Here is a 24,358-nt window from a genome sequence, read left to right as displayed (position 1 = left end):
TCTCTCTCTCTCTCTCTCTCTCTCTCTCTCTCTCTCTCTCTCTGCATTTTACCGTATTATACCTTTTACTTATGCTATTCTCGCTCCCAGCTGTATGTAATTTGCACTACTTTAGCTCATTAAACTCGTCCCGAATTTAATAATAATCACCATATTTTTAGATCCACGTCCGTTCCACTTCATTCTACTTAATCGGTTATACAAATTTATGGTCTCGTTGGCAGGACCCATTTCCGGAAATGGGCGATTGTTCCGGGGGTGGTGGCGGGGGGGGGTGGGGATGGGGAGTAGTAGTAGTAGTCGCGCGGCCGGAAACCAAGGCGCTTGGCATTCACTCTGCGGCCTCACCCGCCCTGTTTCACTTAGTTGAGGCGCAGATTCCGTGGTGGGTTTCTGGAATGATGCTCTCTCTCTCTCTCTCTCTCTCTCTCTCTCTCTCTCTCTCTCTCTCTCTCTCTCTCTCTCTCACATGTATTTGTTTGTGCAATGAGTAATGTATATATACTTAAACTTACGTTATCATTTCATATTTTCTTATGCGTTTTCATTATATTTATATTAATTTTCTCTTAATATTGATAATTTATTTTATTTGTCGATGCAAGTTGCAAAGGTTTCTTTGCAACTTTACTCTGTTTTTTTTTTCATCTGTCCATCCGCCTGTGGTGTTTTTGTTTGGTAACACTGCGTCCCGGGCTTTAAACCGTAAATTTTAGGTAAGTAAAAGGATATCTGGGTGTACCTTTGCAACTGAAAAGTGTTCTAATAATTTACTGTATGCGAATTATACCGTTAATATTCGAAATATGATATTGTTATTATTGTTGAATGTAAGCTGAATGTAACTATCCAAAGCCCGGGACGCAGTGTTACCATACGCAAACACCACAGGCGGATGGACAGATGAAAAAAAACAGAGTATAGTTATTATGTATTTATGCCTTCTATAGTACTGCGTAACTATGGAATATATGGGCAATATTCTGCTAAGGTTAGAATTCTTACAGTATGAACATTTCACGTGAACATAATGTTTACCTGTAAAATTGATTCATTAGTTCAACTAGTTTTATTCCATTTCAAACCATCTACTTTGTTTCTGTTCTATTTTTTTTTTATCAAATTCTTGAACATGTTACTACTACCGTTATTTGTTAATTAAAATTGTAAGATTAATAATATTACTTATGATAATAATGTGAGACTAATGAATCTTTTCTTTCTTTTCAGCTTGAAAAAGATGTGGACTTCCAAGGTGAATATCGAAAATACCACGCTTATCATTATATGTACTTAATATGCATTACCACGAACATCAAGGACCCGGCAGTTTTATTTGGAACACGAATGAAATTAAATACCCAAGAGACTTAACCCTTTCCACATGCGCTACGTACAAACATATTCTTTGGAAATAACCTCCCGTTCTATAAAGCCAGTGTCCGTGAATGAGTTTAAAATTAATGTTATGTAAATAACTTGAACGACATTGCTCCATGCCCCTTGCTAAAAAAAAAGAATTGACATATTATTGCATTGAATGAATCGTATCGAAATTTTATCTGACGTGAATAGATTTTTTTTTATCTAATAGTACGTTTAAAACTTTGTGCAGTTGTCTTTGTGAATATGCAATTTTTGGAAAGAAATGTTCTTGCTTTGCCCCGATGTTTTAATAGCCACTTTTTGCCCGTACTATTTATTCAGCGAACTTAACTCTTTAATTCATGGACACCTTTTTTTTTTTTTTTAGCTAACTTTTCCCCCCCTACAGATATTCATAATTACATGCTTCCGTTAAACCACGTTTAATATATTTAACATATTGAATCCCGGTTTAAATGACACAAAATTGAGCGCCAGTGTTTTTTTTTTTTTCTGATTTCAGAGCAGTTATTCCTGACAAACTTGTGATAGATCAGCCTTGGATAATGATAGTGACAAACCATAAATCCAGCGTTCTAAAAAAGCAGTACAAAACTATGAAGTACAGAGACAATAATGAAGTGGATTTGAATATAAAATTGACATAAGAAGCTGAAAATTTCCAGTTGATATCTGTTGAAAACTCAGTGACAGTATAGAGAGAAAGAATAGAAGATAGAAAAGAATAAGGAAAAAAATTGAAAGAGGAATGAGCCTTTTAATAGGGCCCTTGGCAAGATGTCCTTTTGATATTTGTTCAGCAGCAGCAGTTGCGTCTTTGGAGTTATTCATGCAGATGGTATCGAATATTCTCGAAAGTGCGTACTCGAGTCAGTGAAGCTGCCATTTATCCAGGGGAAAAAAATCTGGATGAAATTGTTGAATGAATATTGAATCCAAAATCACTGAATTTGCCCCGTTGATGTTGCATTTGTTTTGGCCGGAGAAAATATAGATTGCGACCCTATTCGTGAAAATTGAAAAGGGCCACGGAAATGAGGTGAGGTGTTGACACTATGAATTGCAAACCACTTTGAAGGCTTTCCGAAACGTAAGAAGGCTTCTGTGGCGGTGCCATCTTCAACAGCACTCACTTTTTTGTAACTCCGCTCGAGTTATTTGCTGCCGAAGGCATTCTGGAAAAAGGGGAGCGAGAGAGAGAGAGAAAAGTGCGCGACAGAGAAAACACATTGTGCGTCTGCGAAATGCAATATCGAAGTGTTTTTAGTTACTAGAGCGGTACCGGAACTGTAACTGTGCTCGTAGCTCAATCGTTTCTAACGAGACTTTAAGAATAGCAAACGCCCAAGATTCGGCCTCAAAATGGCGGAACTGTTGAGTGTGCAGGTCCCCAGCAGGAGGGGTTTGGGAGGCTATGCGGAATTCCACAAGGGGCCTGATGGAGTGGCCACCCCAATCATGGGCTCTCCGGCCTCACACGCCCCATATCTCAAGCCCAATCTCAATCATGCTCGTATCAGGTAAGTCTCTTCCGTGCCCTGTTCTTGAGTGTGTGTGTGTGTGTGTGTGTGTGTGTGTGTGTGTGTGTGTGTGTGTGTGTGTGTGTGTGTGTGTGTGTGTGTTACTGTCATTTCATGCGTAATAAATCATAAACGAGGGCTCTTTTCTTAAGGCTGCGTATGTGTCTGATTGTGTTTATATTACTGTCATTTCATACGTAATAAATCATAAACGAGGGCTCTTTCATACGTAGTAAATCTTTAAAGCTGCCGCATATTCATAGATATATGGTTTACTGTGCTTGAAGAAAACGTTTGAAGAGGAAATGCCATTTGCATTTTAAAAGCAAGCTTATTTGGAATCTGTTGTGAACTGATTCCTGTTGCCTTGGTGCTGCTGCTGCTGCTGTTGTGTCATTTTTAAAGGGTTATTCTCGGGTGTTTGTGGCCCTCGGGCCGTAATTGGCTTCGATATTTATAAAGGGCCTCGTATTATTGTGTTGTAAAGAACAACACCTGACATTTTTAGGTTTTGGTATGAGTGGATGCAAGGCTAAGCGAGTGTCAGTCTATTGATTTCCTCTCAAATTTTTGAAGTTTATTCTTTGTAGAATACACGGGAAGCTTTATCATTATCTGCATCACTGCCTTGACTTCTTAAAGACAGATGTCTTACTACGCTCCAGTTTAAATATAATAACGTGCTCTTTATAGCATATCCGTCAACTGTTGACGTTTGTAAAGCTTTTTAAGTATTGTTGTCAGAAATGACGTATCGTACACAGATGAGGCTTCGGCTTCTGAAAAGCGTATTTGCGAATTTATTAATATTGTGATGTCGTATTGTACATTAACGCTCCCATACATCTACACATGCATACACAGACGTCTCTACAGTATGTCTTCTCTTTCGGTGCTGCATTTCAGAACCTTATACAAACTTTTACTTTTTGTAAGATGCCAATTGACTCTATTTACGTTACGTAAATTGTTTGGGAGTTTCTAAGCATTCGTGAAGCTGCGTTAGTTTGACGAGCCTTAAGAATGAAAGATTATTATTATTATTATTATTTATTATTATTATTATTATTATTAGTTTATTTATTACTACTTTACTTACTTACTATACTACTACTCACTACTATACTACTACTACTACTACTGAACAAACCCAAAGGAATAACTTGCAAATTGAGTTTGGGAGGGGTAGAATACCTAAGTAAAAAATAGAAGAAAACAGGGGAAAAGTAACGAACAAACAATATATATATATATATATATTATCTATATATATATTGTGTGTGTGTGTGTGTGTAAATCAAGGAACAGGCAAAAATTTTGTATTCATAGGCAAAAATATGAATCGGGAAAAACCAGGGTGATTGACACTTACATCCGATCGATCGAAGGAGCATAGGGCATAACATGCTTGCTCCCAATTCCTATTTTTAGGATTTATTCCGTTTCTCAATTAGAGACGAACCTTGTTCCCGTCGCCTCCAGCATAGGAAGAGCAAATGCGAGTTATTAGTTTAGGAAATTGCTTCATTTCCTACAATTCCCGTCATTGGCAATATCAGGATTTTGAGTTTTTTTTTTTTTTTTTTTTCTCTCTATGTTTCGCGCCAAGAGGGTATGAAATAAAAAAGCGGGAGTGTGGGCGGGTTCCAGTTTTGAGTGCGAGGTGTTACGACCTGTACCCTGTATTGTCAATTTTGTTAATGTATGGTAATATCGAATTTTAAGAATTATATATATATATATATATATATATATATATATATATATATATATATGCGTGTCTGTGTGTGTGCGTGCATGTGTATGTAGCCAAACGTATACATACTTACGACCTCACCTTTAAGGAGCTGACCTTTTGATAATGATCAGGAGAAAAAAGTTACGGTCATTACAACAATTGTGTGACACGGAGGTCGTGAAAAAAAAAAATCATTATTTTATAATATATATCGGTTATTTGAGTTGTCGGCTCGGAAGTAATGACTAGGGCCGCTTTACTGTTACCTACAAGAACATGTTCGTGTCCTGCCCGGGACATTTCCCGTATAAACTGCGTAGCAATAGTCACGTGAGTCCATTTACCTCTGATCGCCTGTTTCCGTTTTTTTTTTTTTTTTTTTTTTTTTTTGTTTTTTTTTTTTTTTTTTTTTTTTTTTCTCAGCCCAACGGCGTATTATTCCCTTTCATTTTGTGTGGATCGCCTTTGTTCGTCAATTCATGAACCGTTTTTTAGGAATTTTAGAAAATCTGCAGCACGAAGTTATTCTCTAAGACGAGCCAACTAACTAAAATAAAACATTTCCTTCCGCTTTTATTTCCTCTACGTATTCCGCTCCTCCCCTTCCTTGTGTATTTGTTATCTTTTCTTTTATTTATTTTTTGTTCCCTTTTTTATGTCAGCCCTTTGCCAGAGAGAGTATTTATGTCAGCTGTAAATTGGCCTCTGCATTAATCTAATGCTAATCCGGATCAACACACGAAAACCCTAATGAATTGCTTCTTATCGTTATCCCTTCTTTAAAAAAATTAATCTTTATTTTCAGCTTTTCCTCTACTTTATTCTTGCTATATGAAGTATTACGTAAAACCAAATGATTCGCTAGTTACGGACTTAGAAGTCTACTACCAACATTTAGAGGGCAGCGTTTATGTACAAATAGAAAGTAAATATTTACTGATTTATGAATGAGTATTTATTTCCCTATGTCTTACGTTTCTGCTTAATTGCGCGTAATTATTTAAAAGTAGAATTTCCTTAGTATTGTGGTAATATGGAGAGCATTGCCACGGAGATCCTATGCCAAGTGTTACACATTCTTTGCTGTCAGTGAAACTTTATGGTGATACACTTCACAGGGCTGTATTGCAGTTATACATGAGGACAAACTTATGAAACATTTGTTTTTGGAGCCGTTGTAACGATGAGACATGGAATTACGGGAAAATAACGCGTAGGTGGACGTTTTTTTGTGGTAATATTGAAGGGTACATCAGATGGTTTTTAAGAATATATCTTGAAAGCCAGGTAGATATAAATGTTTACGTAAAACATCTGTGTAAAACAGTACTTCTTAACTTCATCTTTAATTAGCCGCCATTTTCAAATCCTGTCTAAATGTTGAAGTTAATAACGATTTAAAAAAAAAATTGCAGATGTGTTATTTTTTCATATGTCCATTCTTTTCCGTTTACATTTGCAAACACATTTTGATACCCATTGGAAGAGAAATATATGCAAGTGATGGGTTTTTGAAGACCCAAAGCATACTTTTGACAAGGGCCACTCACGTTTTAGAAATGATGGAAACTTCAGATAAATAACAATTTTGTCAAAACAGTATTATTTTTGGTCGTACAGATATTAAACAATATTTAACAAGATGTGTATACCACTGGAACAAGCCTGAAACTGTTGACTCAAATAAAAGCCTACACGAAGTAAATGCTCTTGTGTGGAGGAGAAACGAGACAGGAAATAAACATATAAATTATAATGAGTTACGAGGCCTATATTGAACTATATGCATGGTGGTAGATGCACATTTTTCAGGTAGTTTGAATAAGATAAATAAGCCGTGTTACTTTGAAAGAAAAAATCCCTGTTGTTGCAGACATGAGTTTCAAACAGATGTCACTTTCTTCTAATGGTTAGTTTGATAAGATGTCTCGCCATGTAATAATTTTTCATATGATTAGTATTTCTGGATACACGAGCATTCCTTTACTAGGCTTTAGTGACATTGAGAGAGAGAGAGAGAGAGAGAGAGAGAGAGAGAGAGAGAGAGAGAGAGAGAGAGAGAAAATCTATTCGACTTTTAGAGAAGTATACCCTTATCATCGAACATCCGGTTTTCTATGCTGCTGATTAAACTATTTTTACATAGACTGAACTAAACTGCCTTGGACTCCGTGACTCAATGCGAACAGTTGTTTGTGTTCTTCAAATGTACTGTTTACGATACAGTTTAAAATTTGTATATTGCATTGCAGTTTTTGATGAATTTTAGAAAATTTTGAACGCTGCCAAATCATGGTTGGGTAGGAAGTTCATGTTAGAACTAGAGATCCATCATAAAACTTTTTCATCTCTCTCTCTCTCTCTCTCTCTCTCTCTCTCTCATCTCTCTCTCTCTCTCCTCTCTCTCTCTCTCTCTCATGAAGTAATCAAGCGGGCACTTGTTCCTCAGTTTTCAGAAAGCTGTTTCGAAAGGAAAGCCTCTCTCTCTCTCTCTCTCTCTCTCTCTCTCTCTCTCTCTCTCTCTCTCTCTCATTGTTTTTCTGCTCTCTCGTTCCGAAAAGTCTCTGCCAAATATAACTTTTCATCTTAATCTTCATCATGTGTTTTTATTCCTCTTCATCAGCCTTTTTTTTTTTCCTTCATTTTATTTCCGAGAAATTTTGGGTCTCATTTGGTCATTTCACCTTTCGGGAAGGATCTTAAAGAAGGACCTTCTCCCAAGGGCTAAGTTGAGGAAAGTGGACTCGATGCCAATAAAACTTTTGTGGCCTCACGTTGTGCTCCTGTCTCGTCTCGTCTCCACTCTAGAGGATTATTTTCTTATTATTATCATTTCTTCTGGTTTTTATCGGTTATCATGCGTTATGGGAGTGTTATTTATGTCAGTGGGTTTATTGCTTATATCGACCAGGTGCCTGGTGTACCTTCCTCCTTGTTTTGTTAATTATTTTTGCACTCCATGGCAATAACTCTCTTCAAATGCTGTCATCGTTGCGACGCTAGTTTACCGCATTAAATCAATCAATGCCATAAATCTCATGCTACCTGATGTCCGTGACCGGTGTTTTTGTTGTGCCTGTCTCCTGCAGTAAGTCGTTTTCAATCAATCTGTTCATGTCAGAGCAATTCGTTGCCAAGTGAATTTAGTTCAGTATGTCCAGTGGATATACTGCAAGATATTCTTAGCATATTCCCTGTGATTTAAGCTATTTTATCATTAACAGCTATCTCTGATGGAAAACCTTTGCTTTATGGACATGTTTAATCAATCTCGATTTACACTAGGAAGTAGATTAGGTCTTACCTGTTAAATCAGAAATAGACTTATAAGAGAAATATTTAAAAATTTTCCTTAACATTTTTTTTAAATTTATTCTGTAACTAATTTAATCCTTCATTCTTTGGTGTTTAGTTTCCCATACCTTATGACAAAACTATTCCAGTGTTTTATTCTTGTTCCAGAAGTCAAATGCCATTTTAGAATCTCTCTCTCTCTCTCTCTCTCTCTCTCTCTCTCTCTCTCTCTCTCTCTCTCTCTCTCTCTCTCTCTCTCTCTCTCTCAAGAGGAAGGAATTGCAATGCCATAGTATAAGTTCTTGAACGCGAACATGATAGATAAAAAGAAACAGAGATAAAACGCTTTATATCTCATAACCGTAAATCCTCAATTGCGGTGGAAATAAAGTTGCCCTTTTAACACTTTTCCAACATAAGTTTTGAAATTTATTGCAGTCGGGACGGGATGGGAAATGACCACCAGCGCAGCGGCAGCAGCAGTCAGAGTCACGGAAGAGATTGATAGTTATTAGGAATGCCACTATTCTTATTTTTTCCCTCTCTCCGCATTCCTTTTTCCACTTAAGATAATTAGCATATATGTCGGTCTTTTTTTTTTTAAATGGATGTTTGTCTTTCTAAAAAAAATCAAAATGCAGATAATAAGGATATATGTCAGTCTTTTTTTCGAAAGAGCTGTTTGCATTTCAAAAAAAAAATTTATTTATATATAATTTATATTAGGTTTTTGTGTGATATTTAGGAGCATTGCAGTTGTTATTTTAGCTAGGAGAGGTTTTATTTGAAATAATGAATTGATTTTAAGCCTGAGGATTTGTAACTTGAGAAAAAATCAATCTGAGCCTAAACAGGGAACCAGTCCCCATGTCGTCGTCTTTTGCTACGCATTATTCTAATCCTAGGTCAAGAGCTCCTCTCTTGACCCCCTGCAAAACCCTTAGAGTCTCATCCTACTATAGAGGCATAGAAATAAGGATGCTTTAGCCATCCTTCGCAACGTAGATTCAAAACGGCGTTCTCTAACTGACCTCTCCTTCTCTGATGCACACACTGGAATCGGGTGTCAGGGGAAATTGCTGTGTGCAATTCGTATTGATTGTCAAGACTGCAGCAGCAATTTGCACCAGAATACGCTTGAATATTTCTTGCAGCTGGTGAGTTGTCTTTATAACGGACACGCTATAACGTGTTAATCTATTTTAGAGAGAGAGAGATAGAAAGACGGCGAAAGCCTCTTTTATATAATCATGTAGGGGTTGGTTTTTCTGGTTAAGCTGACGAATAAAGGTCAGAGTCATGTTCTCTACTTGAATTGACTATCTGCCTTGTATAAACCGTCAGTAGTGGCATTCCCGTAAGATATAACAGGCTCATGTTTAACGGATAGTTTAATTTCACATGATTTTTTAGGCAGTTTTAACTGGATTACTACGGTCTGTTTAATTTATCCGTGTTCCATATTTCTGTTGACATTGGAAATAATCGAAATTTAAACAGAATTATTTTGATATTTATATAATTTTATTTTACTGTTCATATCTCTTCAGCATACTTTATAGATTTTAATTTTTTTAAATCATTTTATTTCACAACAATGCCCAAAGATTTTATTCGTCAACTCAGACTAACAACAGAGTTCGTATAAATTCACGAAATAGAAAAAGGCAAAACGGGTTCACTTCATGCACTATAAAAGCAATTGTCCCGACGAAAGTCTTTTGTGTGACCTTGGGGGTCTTAAGTGTGACTCAGCTTGCGCATCCATCGTTACACTATTAGTCAAGTCTCCGAAAAGATTAAGGGGTAAAAGCGGTTCCCTCAGCGTCTGACTCGAAGCCACAAGTCGCTCCATACAGGTTCTGATCTCTAAGGGAGTCATTTTCTTATTTAAGTTCTTCCAACCGAAACTTGGGTGAGAGGTGCCGCCCGCCTTGGATGACGTCACGGGAACGGCTCTGGCTACAGATCGAGAAGCCAAGTCTCTCTCTCTCTCTCTCTCTTTCTCGTCATAAGTTTCGCAAAGTTTAACAACGGTTTGCCATTGGCCTCTTCCGTCCATATATGTGTTTGACGCCATTCCGTAATTGGATCATTATGTAAATCTTCTCTCTCTCTCTCTTCTCTCCCCCCTCTCTCTCTCTCTCTCTCTCTCTCTCTCTCTCTCTCTCCTGTTTTTTTTTATCTTTTTCAGTTCAGTGTTTATTGCAATTCTCTCTCCGACAGACAGAGTAATTCGGTTCGTATTTATTCTGAAATGCTGGGTTCCCACTGTGTAAATTTGTTTATTCAGTAGGAAAACAGGAACACGCACATGTATACATATATATACATACACACATATATATACGTATATATTTTATTTATGTATATATATATATAGATATATATATATATATATATATATATATATATATCTATATATATATATATATATATTATATATATATATAAATGGGACTCACGTATTATGCTTCCAAGGGCGATTTCACTCAAGCATAATCCCGAGCGATTTCAAATTTGCCAGACAGTATTAGTCATTAGTTTCAAATTATATATATTGCTGCGAGAAGCTTAAAATGTGTTAAAAAAAAATGCGTCCATGTGACTTCACCTCCACATGTTTTTTTTAAGCTCTTTGATAAGTGAATGGTCACCCAACTGGAGAGCCGATCCTGTTAAAGAAAGAAAGAAAGAAAAAAAAAAACTCGGCCTTGCAGGGTGACATTTGTATTCAGAGGCGGCCAAAAGAAAAACTTAATTTTATATTTTCGCTCATGTGTTTCACCCTGCCGAATGCCAAATGAGGCGGATTTGTTTTGATGTTTTATGTAAAAAAATACATAAATTATTTAAGAAGATTAGTTATTTGGCGTAATAATGCTGAATAAACATTGTGTAGAGCACTGAGTGTTTATCTCTCTCTCTCTCTCTCTCTCTCTCTCTCTCTCTCTCTCTCTCTCTCTCTCACACACACATACACACACACCACACACATACATACATATATATATATATATATATATATATCTATATATAATATATTATAATATGTATGGTGTGTGTGTTGTGTGTGTGTGTGTGTGTATTCTGATCAAAGTAGTTCAGTAGTGAAATCAGATCAACCTTATACTTATAGATAATTCCGTGACTTCAAATTCAGGTTGTCAAAATATTACGGTCTGAAATTATTTAGACGAAATGCGTATGTTTCAAAAGCAAACCATTAGACTCGATTTATGGAAGACCTTAAATTCCTCTATATCCGAATGTTTATTTGTGCTAACCAAATTCATATATTCTGTCACCAACGGCCTTCATTGCAGTAAGAAAACAGTGACAGGGTGAAAGATTTTTTTTTGTTTACGGCTTTAGTGATGGTTGGTGGGGTGTGTGAAATCTTCAAAGGTCGGACTTAGGAGCAACATTTAACTTGGTATGTTTTGTCGTGTCACGGAATTTGGGTATCTCTCTCTCTCTCTCTCTCTCTCTGTCAAAAGTAGTGAGAATTTTATTGCATTTTTTCTATTCAGTGTCATTTCATATACATATATATATATATATATATATATATATATATATATATATATATATATATATATATATTGTGATGACTTGTTAACCACCACACGATACACTTATCAAATATAGGTTACTCCTGTATTCACTTAACAGGATACGAAATTCACAAGGTGTGAAATCGTACCACAACCTTAAACCACAGTGTGCAAAATCAATTCAGGGGTGAAAATAAACACTTCAGAAAAATAACTTAAATTTAATACAAAATTCGTTAGGCAGAAATTACACCTGAACCTCTTATAATACAAAAGTCTATGAATAACACTCACCCTTAAATAATCACTAAACAAATCCCAAATACACAACTAATAAAAGAAACCAACACATTCAACCACAAAAAGGAGGGGGTCCAGAAAGGAGGAGAAAGGCAAAAAGAAAGAATATCCTAACAAATACACATTAATATTCCTATCAACTTCTCCGAATGTTTTAAAGTACTCCTCTTGCAAGGCAAGGTACAACTCCACGTCTGGAGGACAAATCAGGGTGATAATCCGATGCTAATGCAATCACAGCGCTGAATCCAAAAATATCAATAGGTGGCTGGCAAGTATCAAGCGGTTCACCGAAACCGACAGCAGAGGAACATTTGCCGTGAGCTTAATAAGTATATAATTTTACCTTGGGACAGAGAGGTCCCCTTGGCTTTATAACTGAACCAAGGGCGTTAAGGATAAATCCTGAGGCTGCAGACTGGGAGATCCAAAAGGTATGTTGGGGTGAAATATCTCCAGTCCAAGTACAAGTGCAGCGGCCAAAAATCAGTATCAACGATCCTTTCAAATAACGCTCAAGGCAAGGTCCAGTAAACAACTCGCTCATATCTCCACCGAAGACCTCCATATCCCCACTGGACAGCAAGAGCCGGGGGGTTGGAGGGGGGAGAAGACCACTCCCAGTGATATCACCAAATATGGAATTTGAAAAGAGGATTAGTAAAAACGTACAACAAGTCAAACACCGGAGAGGAGAAAACTAGCAGTTACCATTCTTAACTAATTAACAGTTTCAAAAATAATCTAATACATTATTCACTTATCATTAACTGGCAACAAGATGACAATATATATATATATATATATATATATATATATATATATATATATATATATATATGTGTGTGTGTGTGTGTGTGTGTGTGTGTGTGTGTGTGTGTGTGTGTGTGTGTGTGTGTGTGTGTGTGTGTGTGTGTGTGTGTGTGTGTATGATGTGTGGATTTATGATTAAGTAGTCTATCAGCTACAGCGAAAGTTGTATCACCAACAAATATCAATCGAAAACTGTCTGTCCATCCTCCAGATACATTTCAAACGTTAATCCCGGTAATAAATTCACATAATAATAATAAAGAAATAAAAAGTCGAAATCCTTCATTGCCCGACGGGAGTATCTTCCGATCCCTTAATAATTCCAATAAGCATTTCTCATTTTCCATGCATACCATGCACTCGTCGTAAACCGTCAGTTACGAGAGCTGGTCCTGGTATAGTTTGAGCATTTCATCCCCCCCCCCCCCCCCACCCCATCCCCCTTAAAATGAGGAGGAATGAGGCTTGGGTCCATTTCTAAAAGCGACAGTAAGCTGTGCATTACGAGGATTCTGTTAGTAATGCCACGTTGCGGTTGGTTTTCGTAGCACCGGACGAGATCGTCATCTATTCCTTAATTTGGAATTCACGACTCGTGACGTCAGGGAACGTAGAACACGGGAGGTGGTTAGGGAGGGGTAATAGGGGCCGGTGGGTGGAGATGGTGTTGGGCGGGGGGGTCGGCTTATGGTTTCAAGTAAGGTATGAAACAGTTATATAATTTCCATGCCGCATTGTTGGACCGGGCAAAAGTGAGTGAGTGCGTTCGTTCGTTCGTTCGCCACCGCTCGCATCCAGTCAATAAGCCCCCCTACGTGGCATCAGGAGAACAGGTTAAGCTTCCAACGACCATCCCATTACTGGCAGAATTCCAATGGGTGCCACATTACAAGATGTTAAACCGCTGGCGCCAGCTCTCCTCCGTCGCAGACTTATACACACATGCAGCGATTCCCCTGCAGTTGCTCGCTCTCAATTTTCGAATTGCTTTTGGAATGACTGGTCAAGACGAGGGTTTGAATATGAACCTCTAGAGTTTTGGCTCGGTTTCAGAAGACCAGCACATTATTATATCAGTTAGCTGTTTTTCCTGTTTTTTTTTAATCCATGACGGCCAACGGGACTGGGTATGGATTATCATCCTTTTCCAGAACAGGACTCTTGGAAAATTGTTGGGGAAAAAAAGGACGATGAATGATGGAAGGCTTGACCTCGCTGCAGAGGAAGGTCACGGAAGGCACGGTTCGTTCATTCCTTACAAAAGCACTTGGAATAATAATGGTGCATGCGCTGGGATTCGGTCATGCCTGCATCCGCAGCGTTGGAAAATGTTAAATCAGAATTTTTGATTCAAGGTATTTTATTGGATAAAAATCATTTGAGAATTATATCGTGCAGACAGAGAATGGTTATACGTTGTAGTCTTTAGTGTATGTTTACTAAGTTAGTACAAGTTGCATGCTAATTATTTTTAATAAAATCAAGAAGACCGCTATGGAAAGTAAGAAGATATTATATGTGCTTTGATTTGAATGAAGAGAAATTAAAAATCACAAGATTTGACAGAAAAACCTGGCTATTTAAAATAGCACTGCACCTCTCTCGAGTCGACTGAATCTTACCATTCGAAAACCTGCCAAAAAAAAAAAAAAAAAAAAAAAAAAAAAAAAAACGCGATTTTGGCTGCAACAAATAAAGTCATGGGATAGGTACGAATGGGGCCATTTAAAAGAGAGAAGGTAATGATTACGGAAATAGCAAAGCAGGTATTCTTTTGAATGAGTGCCAAGTCATAATTACCATTATTAGAAAAAAGAAAGTCGCAACGTCGAAATGTTTCTTCTTCTTCTTCTTCTTCTTCTTCTTCTTTTCTGGGAGTTGGAGATTCCGGGACGCTGCTCACATCCTTGGAGGACATCAACAACATCCCTTTCAGCAATACAACAAAGTTTGTGAAGTTTGTGTCATTGATATCAACAGCGCCTAGTTTTCTTACGGAAGTTGATCTACATCTACCTGAGGTGTTGTGGAAATACTTGCTTATAGTGGCAATAAGGATATTGGCAACCAATTATTCTCGACAGTTTAGAATCGTCAGATAGTGTTACCAATGTCCATTCATTTCTAATCTATATGAATCAAGATAACCTTCCTTCCCTCCCTCCCCCCCCCCACCTCCCCACCAAAGAGAGCAATATAAAGCTTATAAAACGCGAATCATAAAACTACCTCTAACGATTATAACTATATCGAACTCAGCTCTACAGAATCAATTTAATCTTATTCACCTTCATTACCAGTCTTTCTTGGATAAAACTAGTAATGACTAGGATAATCGTGTGTTTCCATTTGTTTCCTAAATCAATACCTGTTGTCAGTTGCAAATGGCATGTCAGGGTTGTTAGTAGGTCCTTTAAATAACATTTTCAATAAACTGCAAGAGCACAAAGTAGCGCTTCAGTGGCGTGATCGGTATGGTCTTGGCCTGCCACCTCGTTGGTTGCGAGTTTGATTCTCGGGCATTCCACTGAGGGGTTAGAGATCTGTATTTCTGGTGATAGAAGTTCACTCTCGCCGTGGTTTGGAAATCACGTAAAAGCCGTTGGTCCCGTTGCTGAATAACCACTGGCTCCATGGAATGTAAAAACACCATACAAACAAACAAACAAGGTGAGATAAAGTAAATAAATGAATAATTAAACAAACAAATAAATGGTCAGATAAATAAAAGCTTTTAAAAGCCACGCACTTCCAAGTGGATTTTATAAAGTACTACTGAACTTTGTACAGAAATGCAATAAACGTGAATAAGGAATAAAACCCACACAAATACTGCGCTATGCGGTATTTCGTAGGCTGGAAATTCTTTCGACATTTCGCCTGTAAAAAAATAAAATAATAAATTATATACATGTATTCTTTGTCTCAGGAACTGAAATATATTAGCATGGGCGTAAACTTAACTTCTTACTTGTTTAATATAGGAATTTAGTTAACTTAATTTTTGCAGTGATTATTGGTATTGTATTATTCTTATTGTACCTATCGCTGATATTGTTATTAATGTCTTCACTTTTGGAAGTAAAGGTATTTAATCTCGATTTTGTTTGTAAGGTTTTTGTGGCATTCACTCTTATTCACTTTGGCTTGGGTATACAAAAAAACAGCATTCGGGTAAAAAGTCAAAATGCGTGGGTACTAGAGCACTGGAAAATAAATAAAATAAGTTTATGATTACGGAATTCGCGTAGCGTTGACACCCTTCTATTTTATTATTAGAAAGCACGAAACCTCTATCTTCAATTATTGTGTGACTCAATTTCCTTATTTTAGCGTTACGCATAAATAATGTTAGGAGCGAACAAATGTCAAGTGTGGACCGTCTCACTATACATAAGTCTTTGGTAATATCCAATTTATGATGAACCTTTCGGTTTTATGGCAATGTTTTATGTGAATGTGTATGTTTGCACATAAGTAACAACTAGGTAAATCATAGCTTGCTGACGGGAAACGTTGCACAAAGTTATCTCTAAAAAGTATAGATACGAAAATCATTTTCTTGTATCAACTTGAACCTTTGACGTTTCCGTAAGTCGCTGAATATGTCAAGCTGGTCCCGACTCCCTTTCGAAAAGTTTGCAGTGATAAATGTCACCGAATAAATAGCGCTGTTTTTATTGAAACTGAATCGCGTGTTTCGCAAACGGTAAGAAGATTTGCTCCCGAGTCAATTTTATAAAAAGTTGATGAAATGGCACGGAGTCAGTGACCTACTAAATGCTGTGATGCCAGTTTTAGTTGTCGTAAATCAATCAATCAGTGATAGAATGGCAAACATTTCAGTGTATCCCGTACAAAGGCTGAGTGGTAAAAAGCTGGATCTAAGGCTTCGTTTTAACGAGCGTATCCAGAAGGTGTTAGGAATTCGAGAAATTAAGGGACCAGTGCCGTTAATAATATATATATATATATATATATATATATATATATATATATATATATAATTATATATAGGAAAGTTTTTCGTTCACGACTTACCACCAACCAGTTAATTAACCCAGCTGGAATGGAGTATATTAGCGTTCTCTTTTGAACAGGAGATAAGCCTTTCCCCCCCATCCGCCCCCTCACCTAAAGCCATATAGACGCCATCTGTTGAGCGATTATTTAACTAACAAAAGAAAGATCCAGAAAACTTTTGATTGCAAAACTTTACGAATTCCCCTCGAAATTTCGTCACCACGCGATTATTATTATATGAATGCATAGTTCACCGTCACGCGTCCGAGGTCTTGATATTCCGCTGTATAGTGTCTTAAACGGAGATCCATTAATTTGGGTTGATCAGGTCATCCCAGTAATCGTTGGGTGTTCGCGGGTCATGACTACCCAGTTCGTTATCGTTATCGTGCAGTATATACCACTCCAGGCTTCAGCAAATATCCACTACGATAAAGATGATATACAGTTTACATTGCCATTATCGTGAGACTGGATATGAGTTGCATTGCTTATCAAGCTGATAGTAGAATAAGTGAATTAACTAAAGAGGCTATATGAGAAAGAGCATTGCCAAGACCACTGAAGTAATGGTATTGTCTTTTGTCTTTTACATAGTAATACTGTTTACTATATAACTGGGGATTTTTAGTACACAAAAAGGCATTGTCATTGTTATCATTGTTATTTAAGTGCACTAATACGCTAACCTTTTGTCGCATTCACTAAAAGAAATGTATTTTATTTTTCTTCTTAGCCAAAAGGAAATACGTTATAGATATACGGACACAAAACAACGGCAATTTCCTTATAATGAGCGGGTTCCCGAATAATAATTATCGGTAATGGCGTATAATGACGTTAATTACGCCGCTCTGTTTTTATTTCACATTGATTCATGGGATAATGAGGATGTCAATAATTGCGATTGACTTCTAGGTTTAAGGAATAATCCTAATGTCTTGTGGGAGATGATGGCGTTCACGAGAGAGAGAGAGAGAGAGAGAGAGAGAGAGAGAGAGAGAGAGAGAGAGAGAGAATACATAGTACATATCTCTAGCATCACTTTGGTATTACTATCTTCCTTCTTTCAAACATTTCTTAATGATAACTTTTATTCAACCTGTCTTGACCCAATCTTCACACATGACCCAAACATCTCAGAATATTATTAATTGTTTTGACGAATTGGGTTTTCCATTTTCTCCAGTCTCAATCTGCAGTTAGATAAATAATTCCTTTCGTCTGATGACCTTTGACTCATCAATCAAGCAACCTCATTTATCATATGGTCATTATTTGATATATGAGACTTCTCATCAAACTACCAAGACTGCTTCTATCGTCTGAATAGGAAGTGAGTTTCTCTCTCTCTCTCTCTCTCTCTCTCTCTCTCTCTCGTATGCACTCATTAGGCAGACTAAATGAGTTGGCACCCTGTCGTGACTCATTAAAATTTTTCGTATGATCGTAATTATCATTGTTATTATTATTATGAGAGAGAGAGAGAGAGAGAGAGAGAGACGAGAACCAAGGAGAGAGAGGAGAGAGAGAGAGAGACAGAGTGGTTCTTGGTGGTAGTTTCTCTTTCATAATGGCAGCAGTTGGGACTTGGACCATCGACGGATGGTTTCTTGTTTGTCAATTTTCTATAATATTTCAACAGAGATCTTTCACATCCACAATTGATCCCCGATCCACTTTTATCTGCCGAGAGAGCAACCTGATTTGCTGAACAGCAGAAGCACCAATGTGCAGTCAATGTTTAGCCTCGCTGTCAAACTCCTCAGTTCTAGAGGTAGGTCCGTTATTCCTTGCACCCCTAGACCGTGGAACAACCTGCCTGAAGAAGTCGTGGAATTGCTGTTTGTTCTCGTTGCATTATAATACATTTTTATGAATTTATTCATTTATTTTTTGGGTTCACTAAGGGACATCTCTTCTTTCTGTATTTCCCTTTTAACTTCTCTTGCTTCCTCTTGAAAACCATATTCTTTGGAAGCTTAAATTGCAAGCCAATGGCCCTTGTGAGCTTGTTCCATATGTGTAGGGTTCGTATTCTGAATAACTGAATAAAAAAAATAATAATAATAATAATAATAATAATAATAATAATAATAATAATAATAATAATAATAATAATAACATCAGCTTGCTTCGTATTAGCTGCTAAAGAATCTCTTTGAGAATATATGTGTTAACCTCGTAGACGTTTGGTATTAAGATTAATCTCTCGTTGCACAAAAATGTTCTTTTATTTCTTCTCATACTATCAGTAATGCAGCTTGATAAGCTGTACGTTATGTTACTGATTTAATATAACAGTGTAGTACTTGTTTTTTATTGTCAGTACCAGCCCATGCCCCCTTCACAGTGGTTCATTTTTCCACAAATTACCGAAATTAGTTCAGTACATTTGTTTAAATATGTTTTATTAATTGATGGGGCAGGCGTCTGTTGTTGTTTTCCATTAAATTTTCTTTTGAAAAATCAATATGAAATGATTTTCATGGTTACCAAGGAAATCACTTCTATTACGCCTTGCCTATTGCTGCTGTGGGGAGGTTCACAAATTTTCGATAGCAATTAGTGTTTAGTGCGGGTGTACTTTACTACGTCTCAGATTCTTAGCTGTGTAACGAATGACGCAATAGGTCCATAGCTCTCACGCAGTCATCTGTCGCATGCACTGAGTGACCTTAAAGGTTCGGTTATTGATATTTGGCCGAGTTCAGAAGAAAGAAAAAAAAATTACCACATGAGTCAGTTTCATCGATCAGAACATGAAAGTATGATTTTCTGTAAGTTCCAAAATGATATAATATTTTCGACAACACCCACCAATAACCTTTAAAATTTCCAACCAACGCTGTAAATTTATTGATGGTGGCTGAGCCGTTTGTAACATGAAGATCTGCCTGACAAAAATGATGTATATTCAATCACATACAACAAAGACTGCAATAATCAGTAAATCATTTGAAAATATTTGTAGAGGATAATTTCCTAACTCACGTTCTTTTATTTAAGGGGATGAAAAGTAATGCAAATATTCCCAGTCATAATTTCGAGGAACCTTTTGATAAGTTCCGGAAAGTGAAGAGCAAGTCCTTGTGTACTGGAGCCCTTTGGAATCTCTGATAAGGAGGAGTTGGTGTGTCTGCACTCTGTCTTAGCTCTTCGGCCATTGCTGTCTTTTGAGTCACAAAAAGATATTGCAGATACATCAGGACATTAGATGAGGACATGTGTACCCCTACATAGAAAAAAGGGGTTAATCATTAGATGAGGACATGTGTACCACTACATAGAAAACGAGGGCTCGCTGTTATCCGATGTACTAAGTTGCCGTGGAATACGTCTTACTCATTGTGAATGTAAATTTGTTCTATTATATAATAATAATAATAATTTTAACAGTTTCAAGAGACACTAGAGACAGATATTGAGATGTGAAATTTAAAGAAGAGGCGCAAATGCGAGTTTTCTTTATATGAAATGCTTTCAGAAATTAACGTTGTTAGAAAATCGACCTTATATTCCAATTGTCAGTATGTGTTCGAGAAATTCAAATCTCTCGGTTAAAGCTGTTCCTTTGTAAAACTTGAAGGATTGAGATTAAAGGTCGTAAATCTGACATATTATCATTATTATTATTATTATATTATTGTCATACTGAACATTGTTTATGGTAAAAATAACTCATTACCGAAGAGGATAAGTGAGGCTTCAGATTATTATTATTGTTATTAAAAAATCCTCATAATAGCACGAGTCTTCAAATGGAGAAACAAATCCACAGTAATGTAAATATATATATATTTAAATTTAAAACTATAAGGATAGCTTTCGGGAATCTGTTCGGTTCCCCTTATCAATCGGATTGATAATCATTGACAAGGGGAACCGAACAGATTCCCGAAAGCTATCCTTAAAGTTTTTAAATTTAAATATATGTACATTTTCATTACTGCTGGATTTGTTTTCTTCCATATATTATTATTATTTATTTTTATTATTATTATTATTGATTATTATTATTATTTCATTTAATATTACACTGAACATTATTTATGGTAAAAATATGTCATTGCCGAAGAGGATAAGTTTTCTTAAGCCTTTGCCTAAGACCACAGATGATTCGCTCAGGAATGTAAACCCAGGAATTCCGTGCAATGCATGGATGATCATTTGTGGTAGTGGTGAAAGGGCGAGGACTACATAGTATGCGAGATTTCATTTGTGGACGGAGATCTTATCATCCAAGTGCGAGATTTCTTTGCGGGTTTCGTCAGTCAAAGTGGCAAGTCCTTCCAAATAACGCCCTCGCCCCCACCCAAAAAAAAGAAGAAGAAGAAGAAAAAAACAGCATCCTACGCGTATCGCCTTCCCTCATATTTTTCACAGGATTACACCAGCAGCCCACTCGCCTCCCTTTCTCTCTCTCTCTCTCTCCCTTTCTCGCTTGCTCCTGCGCCTTTATCCTGGGGTCTCTTTCACCCATTTATTCAATGTTTACTTTTCATTTGAGTGGACAACCAGGCAGGTTGAACATATCGACCCCCTTTTTTTCGGGCTCCGCGAAGAGCTAAAAATAACGTAGTAGGCAGAGCAGCAGCAGGTGCCGTTGGTGTTGGTGGCGCTGCTTCTTCTGAGCTTATGTTTCCTTCACGTAGGACGAGTATATATACGCTGTATGTTTCGCATACGAGGCCGAGAATGAATCTTGTAATGACAAAATACTGCCGGATACAAAGCTGGAGACGAATCGTAACGGCCATTATCGGTTTATTGAGCTCCTGGGGGCCTTGCGTAATACGTGGATTGTTTTTCGTAGGAACGGATATCGCTTTTTGGCCGAGCGACAGATATTGATAGAAACCGGCGTAATGGAAGTATTTTTTTCGCATTTCATCTGTTTTAATGACGTGGTTTTCACAGACTGAGTTCGTTTTGTATTCACGTAACGGGAGTCTAGCGTGTAAATGACTTCAATCTTGTCTTAAATTACTGATATATGAGTTGAAGGTCCCTCCTCCTAAGACAAAGCCTAAAGAAGACTTGGCAACTCAAGCGATCGTTGTCGTCTGCCAAGAGTGTTGCACTGTAACAGAGCTTTAGTGTAGCTACGCCACCTTTAAGCTCACAGCAGATTATCTCTTCAGTCAGCATTGCTACAGATAATTCTGATTCACGATTTTTTCGTGTCGTTTCCAATAATAATAATAATAATAATGATGATAATAAAACTTGATTGGTTACTGTCCCCTTATGGCTAAGTGGCCAAGCTGTTCGCGTCTTCGTCCTTGGGAAGATGGGGCGGGAGGGGGGGGAGCTTCATGTGGGGGTTTGGGAAAGGGGTATACCCACCCGCCGTCTTCACCTCCTCACCCATCGTGTCCTTCACCCTCAATTACAAACCTGCATTTTCCCCATTAGCTAATTGTAGGGACAGAGGAAGTACCCTATCCTCCCGTACCTACGAGGTATTCAGCGTCACGATATCTGTTCTCATTGCTTGCAGAGAGGTGCAACAACTCGTTCCGTTATTTTGCGATCTGGACTCGATCGACCCCTCACCCACGATCGACTATTCCGCCGTCGTAGTAAAAGTGATCCTCAATGAATGCGAACATGTCTCATTTTTGTGAATGCCAAGTACTTATCAGTTAGCACCCGAGACTCGTTTAATCCTTGGGGTGTTTCTCATCGACCCTTTTACTAAAGCGCCTCGCCTCCTCTCTCTCTCTTCTCTCTCTCTCTCTCTCTCTCTCTCTCTCTCTCTCTGTATCACGTGTTTTTCACTTTCTATTTATTTTTGGTAAAGAACCTTGTCACCAGGAAGTTGCCTTGCCCCTCTGGTTTGAAAGTCAAATTTGTCACACAACTAGATAGGACCAGTTCGGTTTCAACGAGCTGTCAGTGGAATTTAAAAGAGTATATAGATGCCATTCTGTGTGACTTGGTTCGTTGGAAGGGTTCCGATTGCTCGCCAAGCAGTATCATGCTAGGCGATGGACTTTCCTACCGAGCTACTTGATTTAAAAAAAAAGATAAAATAAAAATATATAAAACATGACAGCCAATCTCATGAAAATTATCGCCCAAAATCTTGAAATTCCAGTGTTGCGACAGTGTAGTAACCTTAGGCATGCTGATACTTGAAGGTGAATTGTCTGCCGAGAAAAATCGTTTTAAGAAATTCATGGAAAAATACTTTTCTTTATCTCCATTTCGATAACTGGAAATGTCATAGGGTTTCATCGTCAATCAAGTTTCATTCGAGGCCTGCCTATCGGTCCAAATTACTTGGTCTATCTTGCTGGCCACTATCTATTTATTTTATTTATAGTTACAATTCATAGTTTGGAAGAAGAAAAAAAAAAGTGTTCTCCTTGTCACAGCTGTTAAGGAATATACAAGTTTCCATGAAGTCCCAGTACCATTACTAGTAATTATTTCTCAGAATAGTACTGGGACTTTATGGACACCCTGTACAATGTCTTGTGTTTCTCTTAAATGTATTTTGACATCTTTTTATCTCTAGGAGTAACAGTAATATACATGACAATACCTATTGATAAAAGCAAGCTATGAAATTAAAGCTTTCGCAAATCCAAATAACTACAGAATTTTTTTTAAAGGCTAAATGGAAGCAATGAAATGTGATAATATGGTCCTTATAGCCTTGCGTCGTGTGACTGAGCTGCCTGTTAATGGGATCGTATAGGATACTAGGGAAGACTGAGGAAGGAAGAGCATTCTGAAGCTATAGAAAAGAGAACAAGGCTTGGTTTCTTCTTCCTCGGAAAAGGATGAAACTAAGCTCTCTCGTCTCTCTACTTCTCTCTTCTCTCTCTCTATCTTCATGTCTCTCTCTCTCTAAATATTCTTCTCTACCATAGTATTATATCAAGAATGAAACTCTCTCTCTCTCCTCTCTCTCTCTCCTCCTCTTCTTCTCTCCCTATCTCTCTCTCTCTCTCTCAAGATCTCTCACCCATAGTTTCATTATCAAGATGAAACTCTCTACTCTCTCTCTTTCTCCCTCCTCTCTCCTCTCTCTCTCTCTCTTCTTCTTCTTCTTCTTTTTCTTCACCTTCAGTGTTGCTGTTTGCTGCGCATTTCTCTTTAATTCTTCCCTCCTACTCCCCCACACCTAGGGCTGCCAAAACTTACCTCCACCACCCATACATAATTGCTGCTCATTACCTCCTCCATACCTACAGACAAAGTACTTTCTTCTTTCGCCCTCCCAAAAAGCAAGACAACTTATTCGGTGATGTCTCTCTGCTTCCCTCTTTCTCTCGTACACTCGTTTCGTGTCGTAAATATTTATTTTGCTGCAGCTGTGTCGTCTTCAGCATCTGTCTGGTTAAAAACTAGTTTCGGGAGATGAGTTTTACTGAATCATTGTCGGCGATCGGAAATGTTCAAGACGCCACGTAAGAATGTTATTCGCGTTGGCTGAACACTGAACTTGAAAGTTCTCCTGCGATGGGATTCATAATCAAGTATACATTTATGTAGTAATAAATGTATCATTAAAACAATTGAAAAAGTGCTAAATCTTTTCTATATAAGAAATATAAAGTGCGATATTGATTGTATTCATAGAAAATTAAACCAAATCGAAAAGGATGAACTTCCAGTACTCTCTCTCTCTCTCTCTCTCTCTCTCTCTCTCTCTCTCTCTCTCTCTCTCTCTCTCTCATAGCTCGGACAGCCAACGGTTTTTTAGAAACTTC

The 24,358-nt window shown here is 37.5% G+C and overlaps 1 protein-coding gene across 5 annotated transcripts in view; it reads left to right on the top strand.

Annotated features, from left to right (window-relative positions):
* The window catches only part of LOC135214922 (ATP-binding cassette sub-family G member 1-like), a 354,258-nt gene that overhangs the window by 279,397 nt on the left and 50,503 nt on the right, over positions 1–24,358 (top strand). For 4 of the 5 annotated variants that reach the window (XM_064249394.1, XM_064249392.1, XM_064249393.1 and 1 more), the window contains 2 exons: positions 1,231–1,255; positions 1,889–2,906. In XM_064249394.1, coding sequence (XP_064105464.1) covers positions 2,749–2,906 — 158 coding nt within the window. In that variant the 5' untranslated portion in view covers positions 1,231–1,255; positions 1,889–2,748. Of the gene's footprint in view, positions 1–1,230; positions 1,256–1,888; positions 2,907–24,358 lie in introns of those variants that run through there. The other variant, XM_064249401.1, reaches the window with a different exon arrangement.

Source organism: Macrobrachium nipponense, chromosome 46 (genome assembly GCF_015104395.2).
Source record: "Macrobrachium nipponense isolate FS-2020 chromosome 46, ASM1510439v2, whole genome shotgun sequence".
NCBI classification, from domain to species: Eukaryota; Metazoa; Arthropoda; class Malacostraca; order Decapoda; family Palaemonidae; genus Macrobrachium; species Macrobrachium nipponense.
The sequence above is the reverse complement of the archived record's forward strand: the minus strand, read 5'-3'. Positions and strand labels throughout refer to the sequence as shown.